A 19,373-nucleotide genomic window follows, 5' to 3' on the forward strand; every position below is an offset into this window, starting at 1 on the left:
GAGGCAGGGTGTGAAAGCGATTGAGGTCCTTGGAGGTGAATGTGGCCACCCTCGGTAAAGGGGATATTACAGGCTTACAACTGGACTACTACTACCTACTACTTCCTCACATCATCAAGCAAAATCGGTAATAGTTTCGAATGATGACGCTCAGTCCCAACACAAACACGTACCACGTGCATTCAACAATATTTTGATTTTATAAAGTAACAACCCTGTGCAACAGATCGAGTCAGACCTTTTTTAAACAAAAAGTAATCGTTGACAAACCTTGTTAGATGAAATCAAGTTTTTGACAATTAGGCTAGTCACCTTTCGGTACTTATGCTTTTCCTAGTATTCTCATTGACAACTTTATTTGATGACACGCCGATGCTTGTTCGAAGGAAAAATGAGCTTGAGATGTTAGAAAATAGCAAAACAAGTGTGCCTCGGTGAGTGTACATGTCTCCGCATTTCTTTATTTGTAATGCGGACAAAAGTTGCTCACTCACTTTTCCAATCCCATTGACCTAAGACAAGAGAAATGCAAATGAGGTATGGTATGGTGCAGCTCAAGTTGCAAACCACCTAGTTCATAAGAAACAGAAAGCAGGAACATCTCAATTTTCAGTTTGTGTTAAGTGTATAACTGCATATGTTAAACTGTAAATGAAGTTTTTTAAAATAAAGGATTTTTCCACAGATGGTTCATGAAACCGGCTTCCACCGCTATAGCTACAGCGTGATCAAACCAAGTGTAGACAAATATTTATTGAAATAACAGTACATCAAAACAGGAGAAAAATTACACATATAATTAAAGAAAATATAAATAAACAAAATGCATTCTTATTTTTCAATATATCCTCGTTTTGCCTTCACTAAACGCCCTACTTAGGCCGGAATGGCCCGTTTCGGTGAGTCCGATTCGGTGAGTCCAATTCGGTGAGTCCGATTCCCTATTCGATGATTTTTTGAATTTTTTTTTTAATTATCGGGTATCGTAGCCTAATTATCATTGCCGTTGAAGGGTTAGGGGTTAGAGGTTAGGGTTAGGGGTCAGGAGTTAGGAACTCAGCGAATTGGACTCACCGAATAGTAGCAGACCCTACTAAGGCAGCCTTAGTCTGTTGTGCACTTGAGGCATGAGGCACGCAGCTACCAGTTCTTCGGAGAGACGAAAAGTTATTCACTGTCCAGACTGTGCATAATTATCAGAATGCCCGCATTTATGCAAAGAATAAAAAAGATATCCCACTGAATGAAAGGCCCATGGAGACAGAAACCAGCCTCTGTGATGGTTTGGGGTGGGGTAACTTCAACTGGTGAAAAAATGTCCCTTTTCTTCATTCATCGGTATCATCATTTTCTTCATTGAAAAGGGAGTAAAAGTTTATTAACATGTTTATTTGAAAATGTTGGAGAAAATGATTCCCAGGATCAATGCAACATTTGGAGAAGATGGACTAACTCTTCAACAGGACGAGGCTACCGCTACATCCCACACAGTGAATCTTGTCCAGGACTGGTGCAAGGAGAATATGACAGGGTTTTGGCCAAAAAAATTATGGCCACCATCCTCTCCTTATTTTAACCCAATGGACTTCGCAATATGGTGTATCTAAGGGAGTGAAGCCTGTTCTTCAAATCGTTCAAGCATTACACTTACAGCTCTGAAGGCAAATTGTGCACTCGTTGGTAAAAAAATATCATCAGACACCATACATGCCTCATTGTAGTCAAGTGCAAAACAGATTAAGGCGTTTGGTGAAGGTGAAAAAAATGAACGAAAGTGAAAAATAAGAGTACATTTTGTTTAGTTATACTTTTCTTTGTATTTTTCTTTATATTTGTTATTTTTTTCCAGTTTGGATGTACTGTTATTTCAATAATTATTTGTCTACAATTGGGATGATCACCCTGTATAATGAACACACAACTCTGTGTGTTGTGTGTTAAGCTAAGGTCATCAAATAACGATAGTCAACTTTGAGTGTGTGCGGTTGAGCAGAACACTGTGTAAACAGCTCTCATTATTTGACACCTAGAGGAGAGGAATAATGAAAAGCCTACTTCAACAACCAGCAGAAAGATGGTTGAAAATATCAACCTTTCTCTAAAAGTTTTGTTAAATACTAAAATTAAGTTTCAGCAAAGAGGTTTTCAACTACATAGAATATATTTCGTCATTAAATACAAGTCTTTGGAAACAGGGACGAGGAAAAGTACATCAGCTCATATTTCTACTTCAGAAATTTTTTTTTTGACACGCAAAAGAATGCTAAGATTGCATAATGCATATATTATATTAGGGTGGCCCCTTTTGAGGCATTTTTTTCATTTCAACTTGCATCAGTGATAAATTTTTGTTTTAGCCCAAAATATTAATAAATTCAAAAAATTTTTGAAATCTGACCCTGTTTAGACCCTGCCCCAACAGCATTTTTAAATCAAGCCCCCTAAATCACGTTTTTAATGATAAAATTAGTACTATTTGAGCTAGATATATGTTGCTTGTTTATATTCATTTTTATTGCTTTTCAGAAAGGAAGACACTTGCATGCCTTAATTCAAGATTTGAACAACTTTTTTAAAAATTTATTTTATAGTATCAATGTAAATGCTTCTTTAATTGACTGATGAAGTGATATGATTTCTTTCTGAGAGTTAGGCAAAAGACAAAGTGATAAAAGTACTACTAATTTATTAACCAAGAAGTAACAGCACATCGCATTTCACACAATAGAATCTATGTTTGCTTGGAATTTCTGGTGACACGATACTTTTTTCCCGATCCATGGCTTTTTTCTTCCTTCTATGGTGCACAAAGCTTCACCAATTTGTCGTTTTTGCCTGGCTATCCGCCCAGATGTTGCTGTTGTCAGTTGCCTTTAAGTGTCCTGCCAGAGACACAGCCGCATGCTCTTGGGCGGTGTTGAACCGGTGCCTTTCGATTGCCTTTCCAGGGCTCACACCACTCGGCTATGCAGCCGACAGGGGAGGTTCATTCAAGGGAATGATTCCTTTTTGTTTGAGAGGTAGGATGTTGTGGAGAACGCACTGCCATATATGGTTATCATTTCTGTATAAGATGTTGCTTCAAAATTTAATTTGGGAAAGTGAAACTCTTGCATTGTAGAATTTTGCGATTGACTTTCATCATTGGTGGTACACCTAATCTTATAGATCAGTTTGACTATATTAGCTTGTGATGGTTTTTTATCATCACCCAGCATTGCCAAAAGCACATTTTCGGGATGAGCAAAAAAGCAATTTTGTTGAACACTCTGTTGAATGACTAGGAGCACTTCGTTGCCATAGAATAGATTGTTTTGCGATTGCATTTCTTGAAATTTTTTGTAAATTTTGCATTTTGTAATTGGTATCCATAGATAGGTAAACCATTAGAACTTGTGATCCCAAAGTCAGCCAGCGAGAATGGCACAGTGGACCAATTTTGTGATTAACTGTTAACTCCGGAGATGATCACGAAAGCTCTGATTTTGTCTATAACGAAATTGGTCCACTGTGTTATTCTCACTGGCTGACTTTGGAATCACGAGCTCTAAGGGTTTACATATCCGTAGATACCAATTACAAAATGCACCTTACAAAAATATGAGCCTTAATGCAAAATATATTGTTGGCGTTTATTGGAAAAGTCACATTCAAGTTAAATATAAAAGTACTATCAGGGATGAGCCAAAGAATCTTTTTTCAAGAAATGCAATTGGAAAAGAATCTATTCAATGGCAATGAAGTGCTCTTGGTCATTCAACAGAGTGTTCAACAAAATTGCTTTTTTGCTCATCCCGAAAATGTGCTTTTGGCAATGCTGGGCGATGATAACAAAACCATCACAAGCTAATGCAGTCAAACTAATTTCAAAGATTTGGTGCACCACCAATGATGAAAGTCAATCGTAAAATTACTCAGTGCGAGAGTTTCACCTTTGCAAATTAAATTTTGAAGCAACATCTTATATAGAAATGATAATCATATATGGCAGTGGGTGCTCCACAATATCTTACCTCTCAAACAAAAAAGGAATCATTCCCTTGATTGAACCTCCCCTGACCAAATTATGCATTAACATTAAGCAATTTGTGGAACATCCTTTTCATCTAAATTGTCCAAGTCACACTCAATCTGTAGAACATGGAGTTAAACTGTGTGAAATGCGATGTGCTGTTTCTTCCTGGTCAATAAATTAGTAGTACTTCCATCACTTTGTCTTTTACCTAACTCTCAGAAAGAAATCATATCACTTCATCGGTCAATTTAAGAAGCAATGATAGGCCTACTATAAATGAATTAATATACAGTAGAAGTTGTTCAAATCTTGAATTAAGGCATGCAAGTGTCTTCCTTTTTCTGAAAAGCAATAAAACTGAATACCAACAACCAGAGGTGGGCACCCGCTACTTTTAACTCGACCTGTTATCAGCCGGGACCTGATGGTCCCGCCCTTTACTAGTTTTGAAATTTTATATAGAAGGAATTTTCCTAAAGCGCTGATATTTCTTGACTTTTACTTTTTATCATTTGAGCATCGTTTAAACCTAATTTGGTTATTTTTGGAACATTATGTGGTTCACAATAAGCATTTTGTCACAGGTTGTTCCGAAATTTTGTCTAAATTCCTATATTTTGGCAATCGGCCTCGAAATGACTCATCGCTTCTGCTATTGTATACACAGTGGCCGCAGTCAACCGCGAGTCAAGTCATCAATCACACATTACTGTAAAACTAAGAACGAAACGCAATGGGACTCATAGTGTAATTTATCGTTTTATCTAAATCCCAGGCAGTTTTTGTTGCGTCATTGCACAATCTCGGCAAGTGAAGTTGACCAGTTTTTACGAAGATTCGACGTGTTCAAAACATGAAAAGCAAACTTTGGCTACTAGGAATGATCCGTTACTTTAGTTTAGTATTTACACTTTGCTACTTCTGAAAAGAAAAACAGGGCTAATCACAACCGAATCATCAAACACAGTTATCCACAAAGCGTTGTACCATTATGTGTAGACGACATCAGAGGAACGGGTTATTCCAAAAAAAGAAATAATCTCGGCAAAATTTCTCATCATCGCTCCAAATGCAATATGCCTTTTTGCACAAAGCACATATTGAAACTAGGCTATGTATGTCATGCCATTCATGACATGTAGGCTACAGTTGAGAAGGAGCGATCTTCCGGCGTAAGCACTACCTGACTACTCACAACAGAACAGCGAGCATTGTGTTTCTCTAAATGCTTGTAAACTGAATTTTTCATAACTCCACGATCATTTGTGTGCTGATCCAGAATTGTGGTACATTTCATTTTTAATTATGTAAAAGTAAAATTAACTATTCTTACATTGTCTCAACATTGCCAGACTCAAGTTAAACAACCCAGACAGAAAAACCTGTCATTTTTACATTGATTTAACGTCTGAAAAATGACGGGTTTTACTGTCTGGGAAATTTAGCTAAACGCAGCAGCCCAGGCAGAAAAGTTGGCTTTTATATCGTTTCAACGTTTAGCTAAATTGAAAAGTATCAAAAAGAAGCTTTTTTTCTGATTCTAAAACATTTTGGCAGGTTGAAATGAAAGCTACACTCTATGTTATAAAATGAAACGCCTGAAAAAACAGCTGACTGGAAATCGTGTTACCTATACTTCTAACCCAGCCAGTAGATTAACCACTTTCAACAATGATTCGACGTCTGCAGACGTTAAATAAATGTAAAAAGGACCAATTTTGCTGGCTGGGAAAGAACGTGATAACCTAGAGTTCTTTTAACCAGAAAATCAATCTGCGAAGGTTGAATCAATGTAAAAAAATGATTTGCTGGCTGGGACGCGACAACTATTTTATGCTTTCATTCATCTTGATTTGTCATGAGAGATACTGCGATGCTAAGCAGCCATGACCACATGTGGAGAACCTATCAGTGCAATTCATCACAATAAACTCAAAATCGCTTGATGTAGTATGAATATGAAAAATACTGTATTTATTGTAGGAAAAAATAATTTGTTTCAAAGTATTTTTTTGAATGTTCACAAAATCATCAAATTTAAAATTCGAACGAAGAAAATCGGACATAAAATGACTAAATGCCAGCAAAATTCGCGTTTTTAGAGCTTTTTTGCAACATATGTCTTCACAATACACAAACTAAGCATTTATTTCGAAAACAAATAATCACAATATAAAATAACAGCATTTGACTGTGTACATGCAAATTTTCTCAAATGTGCGATATTTAGCGGCTGAGTTATAACCCATTAATCAGGGCGTGGCCAAATGGTCCCGTCTCGTGCTTTTCGCGTGTCTTTGACACGAATACCAGAAAGGGTTAAAGTAGCGCACTACCCGCTACCGCTACTTAAACCAAAGTAGCGCGCGCTACCGCTACCCGCTACCAATTTACAAAAGTAGCGCGCTACCCGCTACCGCTACTCGGACCAAAGTAGCGCGCGCTACCGCTACTTCTTCCGCTACTTTTGTCTAACATGACACTATAGGAAACACTCTTCAAGTCCCTAATGACCCAAAAATGACCTTGAAAACGAATGTTATCATTCGTTTACACTGTCATTTTAACGTTGTTATAGAAAACACATTCTAAGGGAAATTGATTGTTACGCATCTTTCAAAAACAGATGTTTTAACTCGATGTTCGAAAAGCTCAAGGACTTAATTGCTTCTGTCCGAAAAAAAGGAGTCCACAATTGCTGTTTGCTGCTGCACCGACGTTTAACCAAGTGAGTGCACCACCGAGTGACATGCATGCACTGCACAGCCACAATAATAGAAGGGTGTGGCCTGTACGGGGTTCCACACTAAGAATTTGTCACTACAAAATAATTACTAGTTAAATTGTTATCGCTGCATCGGCATCACACAAAATTGACCTGTAATGATTTCTTTTTACAAAAACCATCGTGTAAGAAATTTTTATCAGCAACAAATATCTTAGCTAACCGTTTGTCAACAGTTTTACTTTAACCAGCATTGGCCGAGTGGTTAGCGCGTTGGGCTCGCAGTCGAGAGCCTGCATGTTCGACTCCAGCCACCCGCACTTGCTGTTGTTTCTCTGGGCAAGAAACTTTATGATAATTGCCTCTACCCAGTGATCGACTTCGAGTAATGGATAGTACCAAATTTAAGTCATAAGTAGAGTAGACAACCGGAAACAGACATTGCCGTCGGCTGCAGCGTGGGTCAGGTGAACGTCGGAAGGCATAGCATAGCGCTCAAGTCCGCTTTCCCGCAATGCAGGATAAAGATAAACAAACAAAACCAACATGATAAAACCAACCAACTTTACTTCGGATAAGTTATTATTAAAATTAAAATGAACGTTATCGATTTCAAACCTTGATCGCAGCTCCACACCAAAAAACGAGATTCTCAAAAGACCGAAACTTTGCAACCAAACCGATTATATAGCTGCTTGACCAAAAACGTATAGTTGCAACAAAAACGAGTATTTTTGACACTTTAAATTAAAAAGTAGCCGTAGCGGGAGTGCAACTGATAAAAAGTAGCGCTTCTCCCACTACCGCTACTTTGGAAAAAAATAGCGCCGCTACTCCAACGAAAAAGTAGCGCCGCTACCGCTACTTTTACCAAAACAGTAGCGCGCTACTGCCCACCTCTGCCAACAACATATATATATCTAGCTCAAATACAGTCAAATCCGCTTAATTCGGACACTTTGGTTCCGCTCACCTTTGGCCGAATTAAGCAGAGAAACGACTTTGCCCAATTAAACGGAAAATCAATTGTTCGTTTCATGGTCATGCGTAAAGGCAGACAACGCATTAAAAATACTGTATATAATATACTGTTGCGTAATAAATGAATTGCAGCTGCGCTATGCTGCAGTAATTGGCACTGATCGCACAAAACGCACAAGAATTAAACTTCCAGGTTAGTTGTACTGTACAGTATTTCGATACCAAGCGATTCAACAAATATATCATTGTGTAACGCACATATATAGGGCTAAAATAGTACAGTAATTCTTCAAATACAGTGCTAAGCCATGAACTTGTGTCCGAATTAAGCGGTTAATTGTTCGAATTAACGGGAGTTTTTTACGTGCAAATTTTACTTTTGTTCCGTTCCCGAGCATTTTGGCCGAATAAAGCGGTTGTCTGGGTTATCCGGTGGCCGAATTAAGTGGAGTCGACTGTAGTACTAATTTTATTAAAAGCGTGATTTAGGGGGCTCGATTTAAAAATGCTGTTGGGGCAGGGTCTAAACAGGGTCAGATTTCAAAAAAATTTTGGATTATTAATATTTTTGAATAAGGGAAAAATTAATCACCCATGCAAGTTGAAATGAAAAAAATGCCTCAAAAGGGGCCACCCTAATATTATATGGTACTTCTTACGTTATTCATTTTTCTATTTATGTTGGATCATCATGTATTATACAAACAGGTAGTAAGGAAATGGGCTTTAAGTACTTCCTACATTAAGCTTTAGAAATATTATAGAAAATTGAACGTGTAATATGAATGCAAGCCTTCTCACTTTTCTTATGGGTAAATCTTTCATGAACTCTACAATATAGTCTCTTGTGGGTGGGATATATGTTTGGCCATTTGGTTTGTTGAAGTCACTGCCAATTTTTGACAACATGAGGTTCGGGGCAATTCCTGCACTTGCTGTAAGCTTAGTCTTCTGAAACAAAAATTCAAAAGATGACACAGATGTTATGAAATATTTTCAGCTATCTAAGAAATTAATTAGAATAGCAGAAAGTCAGAAGGTGAAACACGGCGTAACAAAGGGCGGTGCGAAGGTGGTAGGCTGTTGCAACAGTATTAGGGTAGGATAGATGTTTATCGAAATTGTGCGTAGAATCCAAATTGTTCGAGCATGTTTATCTACAGTGTCGTTTTCGGTCAATACAGTGGCCTTTACTAAAACTGTAACTTCGGTAAAGAGGTTAATTTTTTCAACCATAAACAAACATAGCTCACCAACAATACGATATTTAACATTTTTTACAACCAGCAACCAAACTTTGTAATTTTCACATTACAGTGCATACTGCATACGTAAGCGTAGGTCGCAAGGATTATCTTTTTGACGTCACTTTAATTGCTACATTACAATGACCCTCTACAGACGGGTGGGTAAAGTGACAGCTAGCTGCGCAGCCTTGCTTTTCAATAATGAAAAAAATTGTTAAAATGTCAACTCATACATGTACACTGTACAAATGAAATCAAAAAAACCTACACGAGATCTTCAGCTACTTCTTATTTGATGGAAAGTTTGAGAATAGAAAGCATATCAAGAAAAGTTTTGCGCTGATGCACGTCACAGTTGGATCCTCATCAACTAACCTGACAAGTTCTGTTTCCTCTGATAGTTCAGGCCCTTAGGGGAATCTTTAGGCTAAACGTGTTACACGTTGTTTTTTTGCATATTTTTGCAGTTGATCAACCCAACTTTGATTTTAGTGGGTGCCGCAACTTTTTGGGTCACGTGATCACCACCAAATCGGGGATTTCCCCAGAAATCACGTTTCAGCTCTTTTTACGTCATTTTTGTGCAATTACATATTTGATTTTTGTATATTTTAACTTAAAAAGCACATACAAATAAGTGAGACAAAATAAACACAAAATAATTTGATTGATGACGTCATTGTGACGTCATCACATATATTTTTTTGCTTTTTTAACCTATTTTTGTCGCTTGCTGTTGGTTTTAGTTGGAGTACCGGTTACTAAAACCATTTCACAATTCCTAAAAGTAGTTGCGTCATGATTGCATCTTTTATGACGTCATCATTACATTATTAAAACTAGACAACTTCAAATTCAGGAACCAAAGGTAAGTTTATTCCGAAAAAAGCGGTCAAATACTCTCATTATAAGTTTTGCAAATGCTTAAAATTTTACAATATTGCAAGCAATAACAATAATTCCAGTACAGTATGACGCAATAACGACGTCCTCAAGGGAATAACCAGAAGAGCAGCTACCAGGAGTGAATTTCCCTTTTGGTCATGCCACTTTAAAATTTAAAATAATATGTAGGCCTAATTATGATCTACAAATCAAATTAATACACGACCCCAGATGATGCAATGTCAGAGTCTTAACACTGTTAATTCAAGATGAAAAAACTAGCGGTTTTCGATGTTAAATTCCTACCATACGTAATTTGATGTTAAAAAAATTCGTGTACGACAAGTTTTTTCAAGTTACAAGATAGAGTTTAGAAAGTCAAAAGCATTTCTTGAATGATCAATGTAGATTGGAGATGAAACGTCAATGTGGATTGAAGATGAAACATCAGAGAGGATTGTATATTTTGTGGTCGAATTGCATGTTTCGTACTCGCATGAACAAAGACTTGTGCATTTTATGGATTTTTTCTTACAGGAACATCGAGAGCCACAAGTAGACTGACAAAACGGAACAAGCTGATTTGCATCATTATGTTTCCAACCCCAAGCTAAAGGAGAAGGTAGTTGCTGAACATTTACGAGGCTTGATTTCCGTATTTCAGCTTGATGTATCGCTCTGCGTGTATGTTGCATCAGAGCAGCTGACGTTGGTGGCAGCTTTTCAATAGTGCAACCATTGGTAAACATCATATAACGGCATTCGTCTACATCCGTGATAGTAGGACCATTGCCATAAAGAGCTATGACATACTTTTGTATGTCATTTATAGAACTAGGTGAGCTTGAGAAATTCAGAGAGTTAAATAAGCCACACATTGCGGTAAGATTAAGCATCCAACAACCCCAAGCCTTTTTTTCCAAAGACGAAACAGTATCACAGATTGTGATAGCATAAAACAAAGGTAAAGAAGCGCAAATAATCGGAGATTGAGGTGAAGATGAAACAATATCATGGATTGGAATGAAGCGAGTTTTTTCTCCAACTCCAAATTCAACCCATAGTTTACAGATTTCTAACTTGTCAAAACACGAAATTGCAATAATTACCACATCAGTATCTACTGTTTTGACTATGGCATCGGATTTTTCATGTTTCACATGGAGAAACATACGGGTGTCTGCCTCTTCGTGATCACATGGGGAAACCTCAGACATGTCCAATGTTTGATTGTTAAGAGCTGTATCTAACGATGTTACAACAATCGTAAACAAGTTTGGATCGACTGAAGTTATCACAGCTTGTTGAACCAGTTGATATAACGCAGTTTTGTTGCTGTCATTTCCCAAAAACTCAGACCAGTTGAGAGGAAGACGAGTATTATTTGTGACAGCCACGTAACATCCAGACCCTGTTTCTTGCAGAAGATAAGCCTCAAATAGCTACTGCCATCACAGAACATGTCAGCAGTGTGATATCAGCCGATTATGAAGTAGTAAAAGAATCTGCCTCGAAAACCGATCACTACGTCCTTGATGGAGGGTTCTTGTTGCATCGAGTGCCATGGAAACTGGAGACAGTTATGGGTCTATTGCACAGTCGTATGCAGATTTTACCATTCGTCATTATCGCTTAGCAACGGTGGTCTTTGATGGATATGGTGGTCCGTCTATCAAAGACAATACCCATCAAAGACGCGGCATGAACGTCCACCCGGTTGTTCACTTTGTTGTAGACACCCAGTTCATTGGAAAGAAGGAGCAGTTCTTGCCTCGAGCTTCCAACAAGGAAGGATTAATTTCTGCTCAACTGAGGAATAGAAGCTGCAATGTGATGAACGCTCCAGGTGATGTAGATGTTGACATCGTCAAGACGGCAGATGGACAGCCCTCATCGACATAGTACGACTTTAATTGGTGAAGACACGGACCTTTTAATATTGATACTACGCTATGCTGACACTGACCCAGACATTAAAGACCTCTACTTCCGCTCCGAAAAGGCTTACGCAACCAAGATACACGACATCAACAAACTTAAAGCAATCATCGGACCAGACATAATTATGCTTACAGCTCCTCTTCATTCACCGGTTGTGATTCAACGTCAAGGATATTTGGTATCGGGAAGAAGACGCTTTCAAGAAACTAGTGAAAAGTCAACCAATAATCAAAGAATGTGCAAATTGCTTTATTCTCCCAAATCAGACAGACCACATCATTAAGGATCTTGGAAACAAAGCTATGACCGTTATGTTTGGCAACGATGGCAGTAGTAACCTAGAAACACAGCGATACAATACATTGGTCAAGAAAATTAAAACAGCCAAGTCCTTTGTTCACCCTGAACGTTTGCCACCTACATCATCCTTTACCAAATTCCACTGCCTCAGAGTTTACTACCAGATTATGGTCAGGATGGGTAGGCTACTGACGATGGTATGGATGCTCTAGACTGGAGATGGAAAGTAGACAATAATCAGATGGTTCCAATCATGACAGACATGAAAGCTGCCCCGGACGCGAAAATTTTTTTCCTACGAGATTTCTGTCTCATTTACATATTTTGGTAAAAGTTTGTATTAAAACCGTGTGAATGCAATATTTGTTTGTTGGCACGGTTGGTTCAGTGGTTTCATCCTCTGCCTACTGATCGTGCGAACGAGGGTTCGACGCCCGTCAAAGTCAAACTTTTTTTTTCTTTAAATTAATTTTGCGGTGCACAAGAGCTTTTCAAAAAAAGTAGGGTTAGGGAAAGCTTATATTTTATTATCATTGCAGAATTTCATTGGCAAATAGTTATTTCGCAATCTGAATCAACCAATCTCTCAAAACACTTTTGGAAAATCTTACTTTTAGAGTGCCTAGAATCAATGAGACAGAAATCTCGTGGGAAAAAAAATTTCGCGCCCCGGACAACCTACTGAAAATGATCACTGCAATTGCGAATCGTGTTCACCTCACTGTAGTTGCCGGAGATATGTGCTACCATACCATGCTGGATGTGGACCATGCCAAACTGGTTCATGTGTCCATACAGCAATCACATAATTACAGACGATGACATCGAGAGTGACAGCGATGAGCATTAGTAATGCTTGATCCATTTGCTTTCTTTACTCTGATTATGTCAAGAGTCTACATGACCACATCGTATGAGCTCTTTATGCCTGCTCAGTTAACGCAAATATATATAGAAATTTAACGAGTTCATTAATAAACAATACATTGTTATTGTACATTTTTAATTGTTTTGGCGGCCATCTTGGTTTGCCATATTGAATTTATAGGCTATCAGATAATTCAACAATTCTGAGAATAGTCTCATTGACTTCACAGGGTATAAAAACCTAGATATAGACACCAAAACTACATGTTTTGGTCATAAGATGACCGAGTTATGGTCAATTTACTGTTATTTTAATGGTTTGGCGGCCATCTTGGATGGCCATATTGAATTTATAGGCTATCAGATAATTCAACAATTCTGAGAATAGTCTCATTGACTTCACAGGGTATAAAAACCTAGATATAAACACCAAACTGTGTCGGCAGCCGTGGCCGAGTGGTTAGCGCGTTGGGCTCGCAGTCGAGAGCCTGCATGTTCGACTCCAGCCACCCGCACTTGCTGTTGTTTCTCTGGGCAAGAAACTTAACGATAATTGCCTCTACCTAGTGATCGATTTCGAGTAATGGGTAGTACCAAATTTAAGTCATAAGTAGAGTAGACAACCGGAAACTGACATTGCCGTCGGCTGCAGCGTGGGTCAGGTGTATGTCGGAAGGCGTACACCGATGCATAGCGCTCAAGTCCGCTTTCCCGCAATGCAGGATAAAGATAAACAAACAAAACTACATGTTTTGGTCATATGATGACCTAGTTATGGTCAATTTACTATGTTATTTTAATAGTTTAGCGGCCATCTTGGATTGCCATATTGAATTTATAGGCTATCAGATGAATTAACAATTCTGAGAATGGTTTCATTGACTTTACAGGGTATAAAAACCTAGATATAGACACCAAAACTACATGTTTTGGTCATAGGATGACCTAGTTATGGTCAATTTACTGTTATTTTAATGGTTTGGCGGCCATCTTGGATGGCCATATTGAATTTATAGGCTATCAGATAATTTAACAATTCTGAGAATAGTCTCATTGACTTCACAGGGTATAAAAACCTAGATATAGACACTAAAACTACATGTTTTGGTCATATGATGACCGAGTTATGGTCAATTTACTGTTTTGTTCAATGGTTTGGCGGCCATCTTGGAAGCTATCTTGAAAATAACCACTTTCCGGAAGTTGGATTCCTTAAGATTTTGAATATGTTAGTACTGACACTCAATACTAATCAAATCAGTTGAAAAGCCATTGGTAACTTATTGTAACCAAAAAAGTAACACCAACAACAAACAAGCGACTACAATAAGAAAAAAACAAGCAAAAAATTAATACATGACGTCACAATGACGTCATTAATAACATAATTTTGTGTGATTTTTATCTCGTGTATTTTGTAGTGGCAGTCAGCCAAATGTAAAAAAATAACGTATCTAATTGCATAAAAATGCCGTAAAAAGAGCTCAAAATTGACTTGGGGGGAATCCCCGATTTGGGGGTGATCACGTGACCCAAAAAGTTGCGGCACCCACTAAAATTGAAGTTAGATTCGTCAACTACAAAAAAATGCAAAAAAACAACGTGTAACACGTTTAGCCTAAAGATGCTCATTTTTGCCCCTAAGGGCCTGAACTATGAGGTTCTGCCGCATTACCATTCTCGTCACCATCTTTATTCATAAAATATGAATCAATCAGATAAGCATAAATAGTTACTATGTTTTTCTGTGACAATGTTTGAACAGATGTTATTCCACCACTAACTTTCAAATGATTGTCCAACTTTGCAAATACACTTTCCGGAATGGCCCGTTTCGGTGAGTCCGATCCCTTAACGGGGATTTTTTCAATTTTTTTTTTTTAAATTATCGGGTACCATAGCCTAATTATCATTGCCGTTTTAAGGTTAGGGGTTAGGATTAGAGGTTAGGAACTCACCAAATCGGACTCACCGAATCGGACTCACCGAATAGTAGCAGACCCTACACTTTCACACCCCAGGTTAGGTAAAGTAGCATTGGTTATCTTTGCCTCAATTTCTTTATATAGTATTCCTGCTTTAGGGAGTTTTATTTTTCCCAAACGTCTGTTTGACGCACCTAAGATCTCACCAATTACAGTAGTTACTCAACGTTCTTTGTTAGTTCTCAGATAGCAATCATGTGTCCTCTGCTTCAACTCAATCTTTTGCTTGAAAAAGTATCGTAACTCCAAGGCACCTTTTAGAATTTTCGACCGGTTTAAAATCAGTTCTCAACAGTTTCATTATTGTGAGATTTTTATTGTCAGTGTACACATGTAGGTATGCAAAGCATGATCCAATGATTTGGTATGTAGGTACTGACGGCCAACACAAGCTAATTAGAATAGATTTTGACTATTGGATCGAAAAACCTTAAAATCAATTGTCGTCTGTCAAGCTCCCTAGCAATTTGTGCAAGATTTGGCCTTCCGGCCTCGTCAGTGCAGTAGGTACACTGGGTATGGCCACGGAGATATATACCTCCATGTGACGTTTTCCGAGTTGAGGAACCTAAGCTCCAAAAATGGTACTACCGCCAATCTTGTCAAAGTGCTTAAACTGGAACAGTGAGCTTTGTGCAATGCATAGCAAGGTGCCTCCAGTAAAGTGCTCAAGCGGCATAAGCCAAGAGCACATTGAAAAACTTTGTCTATGGCAAGATCAATACCTAATAGTTAGTAGGCTACATGAGTGCAACACTTCAGCGTCTTCTTCTCTTTATACCAAGCCCTTCAAGATGTTTTTCACTTTTCAGAGTTTCCTGCTTTATCTATCAACCAGAAATTAAGTACAGATTTAATATCTTCCAAATCTGTATCTGCCAGAATGGCAAGGCATCAGAGCTTATATATTCATACGCAGCTGCACCATCTGCTCGACAGTGGTTTATATTTTAAAGATAGCTGGTGAAAAATCGTTATGCTTGTCATCAAGACCGCTTACGGTTATGCGATCGCCTTCACATCATAAAGTTTATGACTTGCTGCTTTTGTAGTGTCGTCTAATCCTTTTGTCACAATCTTATTATTACTTTTCAATACAAGGTATTATACATACTCAGCAGTTTTTTGTACTCTTTAAAATTTGTCATTAACGATAAGATGGAATGTAGGGATGGGCAAAATAGAATACCGAATATAGAATAACCGGTTGCAGAGCCTAACCGGTTTCAAAATGCGTATGAAATCGGATAATTGAAACCGCTTTAACGATCTACTTCGTACTAGTCCGTTTGGTCGCAACGAATTCGCTGCAGCGAAAGTAGAATTGTTTATCGATTTAGTGTGATGCGGCGTAGGAAAAACGCACGAGTTTCATTGTTCACAAGAGATCTTTCTTGTCAAGCGCTTTGTAGTCCTCACAGTCTTGCGGAAGTGTGGCATGAAACAGCTTAATCCACTTTTAGGATTTTTCTCTATTTCGGTACCACAAACCTAAGTTGTTTCTGGCAGAATAGAAGGCTCGACTTGCCTTTTCTGAGCAACCCAACATCGTGAGCTCCAACTCTCGCATGTAAGGCAACGTCGTGAGGACTAGCGACCCTCTCCCGTCCCGTACAGAGGACCCCTACCGCTTAGTACAGGGGTAACGAACGTTTTTGTGGTCGCGGGCTACACAACTTAGCGCTTGTCAAAATTCTATGACGTCATAGATTGGAATCGACCAAACTACAAGGTGTGTATAGTGTTTTAACAACTTTGCCTTGGAGCTTTCCTATTTTCTAACTTTAAACCTTGAAAGTTAGCGTTTAGGGCAAGAAAATAACAAAGGAAAAGCGATTGTCAAATCGTTTTGCGGGCCTCACAAAACTCTTTGACGGGCCGCATGCGGCCCGCAGGTTCGTCACCTCTGGCTTAGAACAACGCAGGGCACTCTACCTTTGCGTATCTCGGGCAAACCCAGCAGCCCTCATCAGACACTGGTGGTGGTGGTGGGGTGTTATGTGGCACGAAACAGCTTAATCCGCTTTCGAGATTTTGCTCTATTTCGGTACCACGAACCTAGGTTGTTTCTGGTAGAACACAAGGGTCGACTTGCCTTCGCTGAGCAACCCAACATCAGAAGCTCCCACTCTCCTATGTAGGGCAACGTTGACCACAGGGTGTGAGGATTAGCGACCCTCCCACGCAGAAGTACGTACGGGTAGTTGGCTTTGACTTAGCTTTTACTACCGGTATGTCAGTACAGTGACATGGACGACTTGTTGGGCTGTGGGATTGAAGATGCTACATGCAGTAGTGAAGATGAATCTGCAAATTTGGTTTCCCCACCTTCAGAAATAGATATGCCTATCTCACGTTGTTGAAAGCATCCACTACGGTACATCACTTGAAAACGCCCTTGTTTGGAGGAAAGCAAACAAAAAACAATTTTCTTGTTTATATCAGTTAGTTTCAAATTATTTTTGTGTACCTGCTACATCTGCTTCTTCAGAGAGATGTTTTTCAAGTGCAGGTTTAACTGCCACCAAGTTGAGATCTCGTTTGACAGGTGAAAATTTAGAAAGCCTAAATTTGTTACACTGTGATAAGCAATTTTTGTGATGTTCATTGTTTTTGTATAGTGATAAAAATCATTAAAATGTGTCGATGGTAAAAACTGTTAATTATTCTAGAATAGATATCTGTATTCTATATTCGGTTTCAGTATTCTAGAATATTCTAGAATAGCTAATTATTCTATTTTGCCCATCCCTAATGGAATGGCCTACGAGAGATCTTTGGCAGAACAACTTTGCTTCTGCTTTCATCTGACTAGTTCTGCTTATTCATCATCGTACAATTCACTGTCGCGTTCAAGGGGCTCTGTGGACTCGGACCAATGCTAACCAAATATAATATTAGCTGTTTTTCTGATTATACCAGTGACATCTTTGCAGCTAACTTAACACCGGTCAGTGCACCTGATAATTCTCTCCTCCATATTATGCTTTCTGCCTTCATACAGGCACCTAGGGAAAAACCTTCCCAGTGTGGTTTCCATTGTCGAACCTTGCATCGAACGAGAAGTAGCTGAAAATGTTGTGTATGCTTTTTTAATCTCATCTGCACATGTAAAAAAATAACCCTTTTCATAATTAAAAAAACAAATTACACTGGCAGCAGTCACTTCACCCGGACCGTATGTAGTGTGTCATTGTGATGTAACCATTAAAGTGATATTAAGAAATTTAGTAGCTAGTTTTAAAAAAGACCACTATACTGACCAAAAGCGATAAAAAACCTTCCACAGATTCGGATTCTATCCAAAATTTTGCTTTAGAAAGCAGTTATTGAGATTAAATTTTCATAAAAAGGTGCTTATTTACGTGACAGGAAGATTGCCCGTCGGAAAATTGCCCGTGTGGGAATATTGCCCGCCGGAAACTTGCCGTGTGGGAAGATTGCCGTCGAGAAAATTGCCACCTGGAAAATTGCCCGTCTTTGAGTAAGAAATAGCTGCAAAAAAATCCAGCTGTGAGTCTGTATTGAACCATTGTTCCTCAAATAGTCTAAACTTAGCACCCTTGCAACCAGATTGGTGAGACGAGATTTAATTGTCACGTTTTGACACTGATCTTTGACATGTATTAAGCGAAATTCGTAAAGTAGCTTACTTTAATCTGTAGCAAACTTGAAAATGTACATTAGGTAATTCGCAGTAATAAAGGCACATCACATCATAAATTTATCATTTAAACATTGAAAGTAGCAACAACTTTCATGCGGGAATGACAAGTATGGGGATGGTTTAATTGATATCAGAAATTTACATGATTACTATTGTTGCTCATGTGTTAACCAAAGCGATCATACAGAAAGCAAATAATGAGAATACATCCATCAAAACACCCGGATGATTCCATGATAATATACAAAGTGTAAAACAATTAAGAAGAGTGGCAACATAACAGTTCGTGCCATGTGCGTTGTGCATGGCAGATCAGCAAGTTTTCACTTCATAGTTAACAATAACAACATCAATTACTGTACAGGGATTTACAAAGGCATGTCGGTGAAGCCTAATAGGAGTTACTTTATAAATTCAAAATATTTATATCCATATTATAGGCCACACTTCTTAAATATGACATTTTATTATTACTGTCATATTTTGAAATAAGATTTCCAAGCCGGACATCTAAGTTTCGGTATTTTTTTTTGCTTGGGAAGTGTATCCCCTCTTTCCAATTCTATTAGAGAAACAATGGTTCAATACAGACTCACAGCAGGACTTTTTTTGCAGCTATTTCTAACTCAAAGAAGGGAAATTTTCCGGGTGGTAATTTTCTGGCGGGCAATATTCCTATACGAGCAATTTTCCAGCGGGCAATTTTCCAGTGGGTGATTATCCGACGGGAAGTTTTCCTAGTGCCCTTATTTAACCAACC

General features: G+C 38.4%; 1 protein-coding gene across 4 annotated transcripts in view; it reads right to left on the reverse strand.

Moving 5' to 3' along the window:
- The window catches only part of LOC145765149 (DNA polymerase kappa-like), a 98,891-nt gene that overhangs the window by 28,799 nt on the left and 50,719 nt on the right, over window positions 1–19,373 (reverse strand). For all 4 annotated transcript variants that reach the window (XM_082576920.1, XM_082576923.1, XM_082576922.1 and 1 more), the window contains 2 exons: window positions 8,523–8,672; window positions 313–512 (listed from right to left, as the gene is read on the reverse strand). In XM_082576920.1, coding sequence (XP_082433046.1) covers window positions 313–512; window positions 8,523–8,672 — 350 coding nt within the window. The remainder of the gene's footprint in view (window positions 1–312; window positions 513–8,522; window positions 8,673–19,373) is intronic.

Source organism: Aplidium turbinatum, chromosome 2 (assembly GCF_918807975.1).
Source record: "Aplidium turbinatum chromosome 2, kaAplTurb1.1, whole genome shotgun sequence".
In the NCBI taxonomy this organism is placed as follows: domain Eukaryota; kingdom Metazoa; phylum Chordata; class Ascidiacea; order Aplousobranchia; family Polyclinidae; genus Aplidium; species Aplidium turbinatum.